We start from the raw sequence: 12,684 nt of genomic DNA on the forward strand, positions 1-12,684 counted from the left end.
TCCCACATTTGAACTACTCAGAAGTTCCTTTAACCCAGCATCAGTCCAGTGGAAAATAAAAATATAAATAAATGGAGGCAAACATCCCAAAGAGAAAAAACACAGAACAGTCTCTGAACGAGACCCAGCTACACTTGTCAATGTAACCCGAGTTCCAAAAGCAAATCTTAAAGAACACTTTTTAAAATACTTTGAGATAAATACAAAGAATGCTGTAAATTTTCAAAAGTCTTGGGCAACAGCCAAGGCAGTTCATTGAGGAAAATTTATAGTGCTGAATTCAAATATTAGAAAAGAGAAAGATTTAGAATCAATCACATAAACTTCTACTTTAGGAGATTTCATGGAGACAAATAGATAATCAGGGAATACTAAAACCATCTCCATATCCAAAATTTGATTGAGCAGATGAAATTGACAATTACAAAGGATATTCATCTCCAATACCGGAAAAAAAAACTGAGCAGTAATCAGCCCACAGTGACAAACAACAGAATCACACCCTGAGCTTCCCCACATATTTAATAAAATAAAGCCAAGAGAGCATTTTCTAGATGCTACCTATAATCTAACACTTGCCAGGCTGAAGTAGGGGAACCAGAACTGCATTTACTAGGTTGTGAGTTTAGAGTGTATTTGAAATCCAAACAAAATGAAAAATAAACAAACAACCAGCAAATGGAATCCAAAAATGTTTAAAGACAAGTATAAAAGGTGACCAAGTACAATCTATCACGTTAGTGAATTACACAAGGAATGATGTTATTAATAGATTTAGAAATATCATTTGACAAGATCAAACATTCATAAGTAATAAAATCACTTATAAATTAAAAGTGGAGGGAGCTTCCAATCTCAATATGACCTTTTAGAATCACAATAGCTACTGTAAAAACAGTAAAAACAAAACAAAACAAAAATAACCCGCAGACGTTTCTCATTTCAACACTATAGTGGAAAGTCCTGGTCAATGAAGTCAGAGAGTAAAAAGAATTCCAATGCATGCTGAGATGAAGAAATAAAAATATCTTTGCTCAAGAACAATAAGATCCAAAATAGTGGACAAAATGCCTCTCAGAACCAATGATTCCTTATAGCAAGTTTACAGAATACAAAGGTTAATGCATTGAAAAATATTTTTCTATATACCAGCACAGACGAATCTTGAAACAAAAGCAGTATCCCATTGACATCAGACATAACAAAAATTAAGTAAATATAAAGTTTTTAAAAGTGCATTCAAACTATACATGAGAAAAACAAAACGTGATGAAAGAAATAAGAAAACAAAATTAAAGGGGAGAAACCCTTTATCAAGGGAGAAACCCTTTATTGTCTTTATCAAGAAGGCTCAATATTGTAAAAGTGAAAGCTTTTTCCAAATTCATCTATAATCTCAATGAAATGCCAAATCAAAGCCTGGTAGTCTACTCTGTAGATCTTGACAAATGGTTCTTAAGCTCAGGGAGAGAGACAAAAGACTCCGAATATCAAACAGGATACTGAAACAGAAGCTCAGAGTCAGAGGACTGAAACTACTCCACTTGTAGCAAAGCTGTAGTAATTAAGGCAGCAGAAGCTTGTGTAGGAACAGCCCTACACACATGTGGTTAATTGATGTAACACGGGGACAAATAGACTAATGTAAATTAATCTTTTCAACAGATGGTGCCAGAACAAATGAATGTATACATTTTTTTTAAAAAATCTACACCTGAGCCTTATGTACCTTGTATTCCTCACAAGGGTGCCCTCAGAAGGAACAACAAAGGCAAATACAAATCGCAAAAACGTAACACAGAGAAATACAAAATGATTTTCCAAAACAAAGTGTTAAGGCTGTAATTCATGAAGTAAAGGAATTGATTTAAAAAAATAATAAAGGGAGGAGAAATTTAAATTTTCTCTCACATTAAACAAATTGTCAAGAAAACTTTCAGGAGCCTGGGTGAAAATATTTGCAAGCCCCCTATATCATAAAAAGCTGTTATCAAACATAAACCAATAATAAAACTAAACTGATTTAAAAGTGTCCCAGGACTGGGGGAGATAGCTCACATGGGAGCGTGTTTGCCTGGTATGCCCAAGTGCTGGGTTCCATCTCTAGCACCTCATAAACCTGGCTTGGCCACAGACATCTATCTGTAAGCCCAGCATCCGGGAAGTGGGAACAAAAGGATCAGGAATCCAAAGACATTCCCAGCTAGTGAGTTCAAGCCCAGTTTGAGACTGTCTCAGAATAAGGAAAAAAGGAAGGATGGGTAGAAGGAGGGTAACAAAGAAAGGAAGGAAGGAAGGAAGAAAAAAACTAAACAAAGAATAATTTTTTTAAAGACATACTTTTTTAAAGGAGAAGAACCGTAATACAGAACTGACCAAGATACCGAGAGCAAATAAACGTGGAAAGGTGTCCTACATCACATATTATTAGGGAAAAACTGACTGAGGCATCACTGGGCGATCATAATGAATAAACACTGAAATACACGAGCTACAGCAGAACTTTTGTGACTAGCTGGAGTAACAAACTGTGGTACAGCCAATTTAAAATCAGCTTGAGCTCTTCGCAAGGCGTTAAGCGTATTTTAACCTAGGGCCCAGCTCTTAGCAAAAGAAGCCAGCACTTAGATCCACATAAAAACATGCACATACGTGAAGAAAGAATACACTGGCCCCATAATTGCTAAGTGCGATGTGTGCGTCTTTCGGTGGGTGAACGGGTAACTGTGGCACATCCAGAAAATGAAGTATTATTCGGCACACACAGGAAAGGGAAGGCGCTATCAACCAAAAGGAGCTGAAGTGCCGTTACTAATGAAAGAATACAGAACGGGCACATGCAGGATTATACCAACTGGACGAGCCGTCGGCCATGCCAGAAGCACACTGTGGAGAGGGTAATGAGATGGCCACTAAGGGCAATGGAATAGGAAAGATGAAGAGATGGAATGCAGATGATTCTCAGGGCAGCGGAACCCTCTCTCTGATACACTAGAATGTACATATGCCATGCACATTCGTCCAAACCTACAGCCCTCATGTAAGCTATGCACTATGGCTGACGCTGTCCTGTCCTGTCCTGTCCACTCTGGCAAAAGATAATGATAATCATGGGAGCCGCAAATGTGTGGGAACAGTGGCATACTTAGCATCTTTCTCTTTAACGTTGTTATGGAGTTAAAATTCCTCTAAAAATCAGTTTATTTAAAAATGAATACTGTGACTTAAATGCAAGAGTTCAAACTGTCAACTCTAAGAAGAAAAATAGGCATAAATCCTTGTGGCCTTGGGTTAGCCAATGGTTTTTTTTTTTTTTTTTTTTTTTTTTTTTAGCTTTGACATCTAAAGCTCTAGCAGTGACAGGATAAAAACTAGATAAGCTGAGCTTTATCAAAATTAAAACATTTCATGCTTCAAAGAGCAACAGCAAGAAAGTAAAGATAAGTTACAAAGGGGTTATTTACAAATCGCGTATCTGTTAAGTGACTTGCATCTAGAATATGTAAAGGACTCTCACATCGTAAAAAGACAAACAGCCTGGTTTAAAGAATGACCAAGGGTCTGGACAGACATATCTCCAAAGAAGAACTGCAAAGGAATTTTTCCTTTGCATTGCACACAAAAAATATGTGAAAAGATACCCAGCATCCTTGGTCACTGGTAAAAGAGATGTCAAATCCACAAGGAGATACCACTTAATTCCTGCCAGGATGATGGTAATCAGAAAGGAAGCTGGAAGCTAGTGCTGGGGAGAATGTAGAAGAATCAAATCCCTCCTGGTCTGCTGCTGGGAATGTGAAACAGCTCAAGGCTTTGGGAAGGCAGCTTAACAGTTCCCCAAGAGGTTACATACAGGGTCACCAGATGACTCCGAAACTCTATTCCCATGGATATGCCTAGGAGAAAAGAGATCTCTATGCAAAATGTATAGCTGATGTTCACAGCAGTAACATTTCTCATAGTAAAACAGTGAAGATAACCCAAAGGCTTGTCAATTTATGAATAAGCAAAAGACTGTGGCCACATTAACATTGTATCATTCACTAACCTAATAAGACAAAATGAAGTATTTTTTTCTACAATATGGATGCAACTTGAAACCATTATGTTAAATGGTGAAAAAGCCAGTTGCCAACACCCACATGCTGTACCATTTCATTTATGGGGAACTCCCAAAGAAAGATAAAGGAGAAGAATCAGCCAAGTAAGCTAGAGTTTGACAAAAAGTTAGGTTGTTGGTAGTAAGTGGCTACTGATGTACACAGGGATGGGTGTTCAGAGCTCTGGGATGCTAAAATGATCTGGCCTATAGTATAATGATCATAATGGGTAAAATGAGTCTTATATGAATTCTACCTTAATAAAGAAGTTATTTGATTTTTTTTTCCAGACAGGATCACATTCTTACAATCTGGACTGGCTATAAGCTCACTGTGTGGCTCAAACTCACAGCAATCCTCCAGCCTCAACCACCCAAGTGTCAAAGATGTGAGCCACCACTCCTAGATCAGTGCTATTGTATTTTAAGGCAGAATAAATGAAAAACCGTAATGTGAAAAATTCAAAACTGTGTCAGTGTAAGCATGATGTCCCAGCCACATTTGAGATGACAACTGATCTGGAACTGACTGCACAAATCTCTTTGTATTTTGCATTAGGTCTTAAGTTTAATGTCAGGGACAATTTAAACAGCGAACAATTTATTTCCCTATTACCTTAGGGAAAATAAAGAGTACATAATGCAGTAAGTTAAAGATCAAGGTAAAAATTTCAGAACACAAGAAGATTTAAGAAATCCCTGGGAAAGTTAAGTGCTCAATATATATTTTGTTTTTAAAAGTCACTTCTTTTCAGATTCACAAAACCAATTTTCATCTCCTTATTAACTGCCTGCCCAATGCCATACATTTTTTTCTTGATAACTGCAAAGTATTTTCATAAACAGAGACAAATGCATTTCTCACAACTGCTAAGAGCCTTCTTGCTCAAACATGACAGTGATTTGCATTTATAATTAGTAAGTTTTTAGATTAATTCAGCTAAAGTTAATATAAATAAGCCTAAGAAGTTTTGGTACTTTGAAATGTGTTTTTCTCTTAAAAGCAATATAGGAGACTTGGAATATAAAAACTGAATTCATTTATATTACCAAGATAACCATTTTCATTTTCCAACGTACCTTGCAGAATATTTTTCAAATGCATATGTTTTAACGTAATTGCAATCATCTCTAAAATTTAATTTTGTATCCTGCTTCTCCACTTAATGCGTCATAAGCATTTTCCACATTGTACTCTTTGCAATTATGGTTTTATGGCAATATAATTTTTTAAGTGCACATGATTTATTCAGCAATTATTTCAGAGTTGGACATGAAGTTGCATCTAATTTTTTGATGTTATAAATAAGATCGTAAAGCCTCTCTGTGTGTATATTCCTTACTATTGCTGTCTAAAAAGAGCTGCCTAGAAGTGGAAACCTTTTTATGGCCGTTAGCACCGAGCCAAGTTACTTTCATCCCTACGAGGTGAGCTCATCTTCACCCCGCCCCACCTCCACCTGTTGCGCCTTCCACCTCCTTCTCCTAGTGATTGGCAACCCCAGATGCTCAAGCCTTGAACTCCGGTGCCATCGTCTTTGACTCTCCTTCTTCTCTCACAGCTCAATCCATCATCAGTTGCTGACAGTTGCCCTGAAATAACTTGCAAACACAAGTGTCACTTGGTCCCATCTCACTACCACCACTTGAGGTTTGAGTCACAAGCAGCCGACCCCATGTGAGGTACAAGGCAACAAGCAGTCTTGTAAATGTTCTTAAACTAGACTCTGCCATGGCCCCCTGGAACCTTAGGTGCTGAGTGAGTCAGGGAGCAAATGGACCCTGAACAGCATCTACCAGTTAAAAACACAGACCGCAAAGGCCATGCTGAAGATCAGAAGACAGCGGACCTGTCTCAAAGGTCAACAGGTGTATCTGGTGCTTCTTTTGTAGCGTAAGCAACTCTGGACACATTGGCTCTTCCTGATAGATAATTTTGCATGAGAGCATAGCTAATAATATCAGCTTGACGCTGTATGTAAAAAAAAAAAAGTCTACGTCTCTCGGGATGTTTTCCTTTTAGATATCTTTTGAACATACAATTAAAACAAAACTCTTATCAAGTAAAATGAAGATAGCTGTTATGTCAAACCCAACTATATGTTTTCAAATGTGCCTAAAAGGTTGAGAGGGGCACATGTGACCAACGACAAAGCTCTGGGTCAGTGGTTCTCAGCCTTCCTGATGTGCTGACCCTTTAATACTGTTCCTCGTGTTGTGTCACCCACAACCATAATATCATTTTGCTGCTTCCTCGTAGATTTTGCTATTGCTATGAATCGTAATGTGAATATTTGAGCTGCAAGGATATCTGATGTGTGACCTCCAAGGAAGTTGTGACCTAAAGATTGAGAACCAGTGCTCTACAGTCCTATAAACTATAGTGCTTCAGCATGCCCAGAGCTCCCGTACACTGAAGAAAACTCTTTATGCTCAGATTTTTTTTTCCTTTGAGATAGGACAGGTTTGTTGAGGCATCTAAACATTTAATGTAAGGAATCAGCAAACAGGAAAATAACTGTATTCAACACTGTTCTTCCCAGCAACAGCATGACAGTGATTACAATGAATATATGTTTTCTCCAGTTGTCCTAAACATGGGATACATTTGACTCTTGATCTTATGCCCGGCAGAGATGCAAACCAACTTGAGCATATATCCATGTATACTACATATCACTGAGGGACATGAAATCCTGGGAAATGTAGTAGCATCTTGTCCCTTAACCCACTTCTTCCATCTGTAAGCAACTATAATTAATTTTAAAATAAGATGTAAAATTAAAGATTTATAAACCACTTATAAGATATATAACCAAAGAACTGAGAAAAGTCCAGAATTTAAAAAAAAAATACAATGGGATTAAAAATTCCATTTAACCCAGAGCTTTGAGTTTGCAGTGAATTTCCTCATATCAATTAAACATAAAAAATGACCAAAAAAAGCAACAGTCAAAATACATAGCTTTCTTACTAAGGAAAGGAAATGTATGGCTTGCTCTTAGACCCTCAGAACACGCTAGCTCTGAATTCTGTGAGAACTGGTACAGAGTAAAGAAAGATCGAAGGAAGGAGGTAAGGAGCAGACATGCTGGGTGGATTTCAGATGACCCAGAATCCATATCTGATGCTCCTGGACACCCGAAATCTGCACCGCTCTCTCCTAAACTCCACCTCAGTTCACTCCACACTACATGTGATAAGCCTAACACAGAAACTTTCCTGTCAACCATTTTCTCCAGTGATCCCTTTGTTTCCAGACAACCAACTTATCATCCAACTTCCAGAGAATCTGGTTCAGCTGTTGACAGCTTCTAGCATAACTATCACAATGTGAGGGAAGCAGAGACCCACGAAATCTCGGGGCTCCATGTCCGCATGCACGCACGCACGCATGCACTCACGCACGCATGCACAGAGAAGGGAAAAGATGAGATCAATTTCAGAGCTGAGCACGTTGACCCAGCATCATGACTCTCCATCACTACAGTACGTAGCAGCACTAACCTTCTCTTCCTCAACTGCTCACTGAGGCTTTCGATACAGGCAAACCTCACTCAGTTAGATAGAGCATTTTATGAAATGGCCAAGAGAATAAATGAGGACAGCTTTTCTGCTACTGATTGAGGTTAGATCTGCACGCTTTGGTCACCAAAGGAAATAGGTTTGACAATCTCCTATGAAAAGCGAGCATCGTCTTTAATCCTCACACCCCATCATTCCCTTCATAGTCGCCATTTACACCACATCACTCAGCCGCGGTTGGCAGTTACAATATGAAACTAGCATGAAATATGACCCTGCTCTTCTTTCCACCAGCTTTATCCCAGGCTAAATACATCTATGAGCCCTTAGCCCTTGGCTCTATGTCAGGAGCAAAAGCAGCACCGAGTCCATACACCGTTGCTTTGGGGTTACAAGTCTGGCAAGTGAAAATTAATCTTTTCAGAGGGCTCAGCCTTCCTTTGCAGAAGCTTACTCACTTTGAAGTAAATCTTTATAATTGTTTTCTGTTTGACTTAGAAGAAGTTTGAAAGCTGTCAGCGAGTCCTGTAGAGATGCAAAAATGCTCATCACTAAGGAGGCGCTGTGACGCTGCACAGTGGGCTCTGTTGCCTGGCATTTAGTGGCGCTTTGGGCTGTAGATTGGCGTAAAGGAGTCTTCTACTATGAACAACTCTAAGCCACCTTTGGCTATGTCACTATACACACCAAGCACAGAAAAGTCATATGTCATCAGCAGATTGTGGTGGCCGCCATGAGAAAAAAAAATCCAAAAAAACCAAAACCAAACCAAAACAAAAAACCCATTATTTTCATAAAGATCTTTATTTTTTCCTTTAAATCTTGGAACACGATTTATGTTAAGTGTTAGGAAAACACATTCATTAGTTTCTTAATTACTATTACCAAAGCATACGCATTATTTTTTAAAATAAGATTATAGAAAAGCAATATCTGAAATTCCTTGGCTAATTCAGTCCTTCCCTGTTTATATTTTCTATATATCAATTTGAGTATATTTAGAACTCATGGTTTTTTTAAGGTGAGAGCAAAAAGTACATTGTGTGAATTACATATACACACTATATATCATTTAAAAATGTATTAAGTACATTATGCATGCACAATATACATCATTTAAAAGAATATTAAATGAATTACACATATACACTATATATCATTAAAAAGAAAGAAAGCCATAGCACTGAGGAAAATGTAGCATTTACTTGTAATATGGCAATGTGGGTAAAGAGAATTGGTTATCACAACTTTATGTAACAACTAAAGTAAATATACAAAACCATTCCTAGGGACACACTTTTCTCCTGCAATGGTTTCTCAAGTAGGACCTTATTTCCCTGGGGCTTGCATGGAGATATCGGAGGAACAGAGCTGGCATTGGGTACAATTTATAGAAACACTATTTTAAAAGACTTCTCCTATGCATGCTTTGCAAAGGTTAAGGCTTAACGTTAAATTAAAGCTCATGGAAAGCATTTCAAGTTGGGCAGGGATCTGAGACAAGAGTCTAAGTGAATGCCATGGGGAGGGCCCTCTCAAATAGCCGGCAGGGTAGACTGCCCTCAAGCAGGTGTCTCAGACAGCTAGCTAATGACTGAACTCTCAACAAGGACTCGGAGGGCCAAGATTCTGTTCTTATTTTAGAGTCACATGCTCAGGCCCAGCTCAAATACTCAAAATCTCTAGAGGGTATCCAAGGCCAGAAACCTATCTATCGTGTACATTTTAAATAATACTTTACCAGACATTCTCAGGCTGGGCATAGCTGGAAAGTTCTGCTTTGGGTTGGTATTTGGGTTAGGTATCTGCTTAATAGAATTAGGTTGAGCTCACATCTTAACATGAAGGCGTGCTCTACTCATTGGAGAAGGGGCAAACCCAGAAAAGAGACAGCAACCAGTGCTGGTGCTCACGCTGTTACTTCTTAATGCTCTCTGGCCGTTGTTTGAACAATCATCTTGGAACATATTAAGGGAACTGTTGAAAAGGGGGTGTATAGTGGAAGAGCGTTTTCAGGGGACCCTCCCGCTCACCCTTTTCCACGGTTATGCTTTTTAATTTACTCGGGGAGAAAGAGCTCCACATTGTAACTCCACAGTGAAAATTTAAGCTCTAGAGTTTATGTTTCATAGAGAGAGCCAACCAGCACTTAGACAAGAGATAAGCCCACCACTTTCCTCAAAGCTCTCCTACGTGTGCTTGGCTGACCTCAAAATCCACTGCTATACCATTCAAGATAAAACTTAATTCTGCAATGTTAAGTTGAACTTCACAGACCACTGCCTCCCTCCGCCTGGCTCCTGCCTACCCCTCTCAGACTTTCATTTATGTGTATTTGGGATCTTTTCTGTTATTTCCAAACAAGTTCTCCATTAAGCTGCCCTGAAATCTGATTCTTACGAATCCAGTTATCCTAGTTAATTCTAGATATCACCTGCAAAGAAGTGTTACCAGGATTATGGGAGAAGGGAGAGTTAGAAGCGGGGTATATGGAGCAAATGGTGATTTATTCCACAGACTGCACTTTCACAGGATTGAATGAGAAGCAATTCTCCATCAGCCTACAGATAATAAAAAAAAATTAGAGATGGAAGTTTGGTGTGATACTGACTCCAGCGTTTTCAACTCTCCAACAGGAGTGTTTTCACTCACACAGGTCACACTCTGGCGCGGCTTGAGGGTTGACATATCCATTTCAAATGCACTGTCTCATTTAACTGCTTTCAGGAGCCTGAGAGAGAATGTCAGCTCCAAGGGTTCAGAGAAGGAAGTTGAGGCATAGAGGGGTTCCGCATTTGTGCAATGTCACCCAGCTTGTGAGTGACAAGGCCAAGCTTTTGGCCCCTGTGTCACAGGCATGGGTTTCAAATGCACTTCGGCCATCAGCCACGGACACATGGTGGAAAGAATGTGAAAGGCGAAGAAATAGTTTCCTAGAATAAAGCTCGGGCACGCAGCGAGTCCTCCAGCTGAAAACTGGGCATCAATTTCCTTTGAAATGCATGGCCCTAAATAAGCAGCTTGTCTCCGAAGGTACAAAAGGCTTAGTGCTATAATTTATGGTGTCGGTTCTGATCTACAATTAGATTCACAGGACCCTGGTACTGTGTGACCGAAGGAACTGCTGATGCTATCTCTTTGTCAATATGGAAAATTGCTTATAAGTTCATATCTCCATAATATCTATTTCTTATTAGAAAGAAAAATGCAATAGGCTATCTTCCATCTATAATAAGTTTGATAAAGTCACCATACTTAAAAATCCACATTTAAGGCAACAAGATAAAGGTTGTCTTACCCCTCCTTCATGTCATTAATAGGAAGCGGCACCCTGCCGCCCCTGTCTAGGGCTGACGTGATGTTTATAGCATTGAGGCGCTCTGGCTGCCACACATTTTTTACAGCCCCAAGAAAGTCTCCAAGAACCTCACTGGCCAACATTTCTTCCACATTCATATTTTTGATGAAGAATTCTGCTTGATATGGCAACGGGAATTCTAGTGTTGGTGAAAAGAGATACACATCTTTAGTGAAGCAGTCAGTGTCTTAAAGAGAACACTTTGAGATTTGTCAAAGACTTTCAATGGTCCTAGCAGGACCCAGCAATACAGAACTACCAGATCTCCAGCCACATGAGTCCAAGTACATAGATTAAACAGTGACCCCTAATCATCCTTAAAAATTATGTCTGGGTTGGGTGCAATGGTACACACTACTAATCCTAGTACTCAGGAGGCAGAGGCAGGAAGATTTCTGTGAAATCTTGGAAGCCAGTCTAGTCAACACAGTGAGCTCCAGGACAGCTGGAGGTACTAAAGAACGTTGCCCAGGTATAATACATAAGGTAGAATGGTCCACATAGGAAAGGTTGTATGCAGGTCATATGTAAAAGCAATGCCATTTCATCTGGGGGATTTGTGAGCTTTCAGATTTGAGTAGCCAAAGGGATCCAGGAGCCAATTCCTGGTGGGTTTTCTTCCAAAAAAATTCACTAAAAATCTCCTTAAATTTTTTAAAATGTATATAAAATTCAGTTTTCTCGGGTGTTAATCTTAGGTTACTAACAATGTTTCTTAGATTAGTTTTTTTTAATTAAAAATGTTTTCTTCTTACACAATACTATTTCTGCAACAATGAGTTAATTTGATAACTATCTATGAAACAGAACCCATGAAGAGATTCATGTAGATTATAACAGTGGGAAAGTCACCAGGGGCTTGTATTTTCCCTTATACTTTCAGTGGAAAATTATCTTCAGAGACAGTCAGAAATGTGCAGTAATTTGAATTTATTTCATCTAATTTGTCTCTAGAAAACCTTGTCTAGAACATGCTTATCAGATTACAAACATATGGCAAAAACTTATAAAATATTAAAACATTGGCCCATATTTTATCATGAAAAGGTTGGTTATTTGAATACTTCTGAGGTCTAATCAGACTTCACATCTCTAATACTAATTATACTATGTCCATCCTCTAATTTATTTCAACAAAACTCATGAATTTGGAAATTAATCTACTCTTGTTTCATAAATGGAAGATAAAAATACACAAGCACCTGACATCTTCATGACCTCCCTTCTTGGAAGTGTCTTGGATATTAATGGACACTAGATACCAGAGATTTGGTGAGGGAGCCAACTCTGGCTGTAGGGTTTTCTCCAGAGCCCAGTAGCAGGTGGTGACCACTGCTAAAGACAGCTCTGTAAGGCCCTACTCATAGAACCCCTTTCCTCCTCTCCAGCAGACACTGATTTGGCTCACGGTTTTGTAAATGTATTCAATGCCCAACCCAGCTGTAGCCTTCTAAAATATGGTCTCTTCATTCTCCTTCTTGCATATAAATTTACAGTTTATACAAATGCATTTCCTTTTTATACACTACAGTACCTTAATGATGTGACACCTTTCTCATGCCTAGAAATAGTCACAGAAATGAATCATGAGGAACAAGAGTTTCTCAGTGGTATAGGAAATAATATTTATAAGTCATAGGAAATATAGTTTGGGATATGTGACATGTTATATAATTATTTTTCCCCTCAATGTTTTTACAAG

General features: G+C 38.7%; 1 protein-coding gene across 3 annotated transcripts in view; it reads right to left on the reverse strand.

Moving 5' to 3' along the window:
- Sgce (sarcoglycan epsilon) overlaps positions 1-12,684 on the reverse strand; it is a 70,323-nt gene that overhangs the window by 20,789 nt on the left and 36,850 nt on the right. For all 3 annotated transcript variants that reach the window (XM_052173208.1, XM_052173207.1, XM_052173209.1), the window contains exon 5: positions 10,923-11,121. In XM_052173208.1, the coding sequence (XP_052029168.1) occupies positions 10,923-11,121 (199 nt within the window). The remainder of the gene's footprint in view (positions 1-10,922; positions 11,122-12,684) is intronic.

Source organism: Apodemus sylvaticus, chromosome 2, assembly GCF_947179515.1.
Source record: "Apodemus sylvaticus chromosome 2, mApoSyl1.1, whole genome shotgun sequence".
In the NCBI taxonomy this organism is placed as follows: Eukaryota; Metazoa; Chordata; class Mammalia; order Rodentia; family Muridae; genus Apodemus; species Apodemus sylvaticus.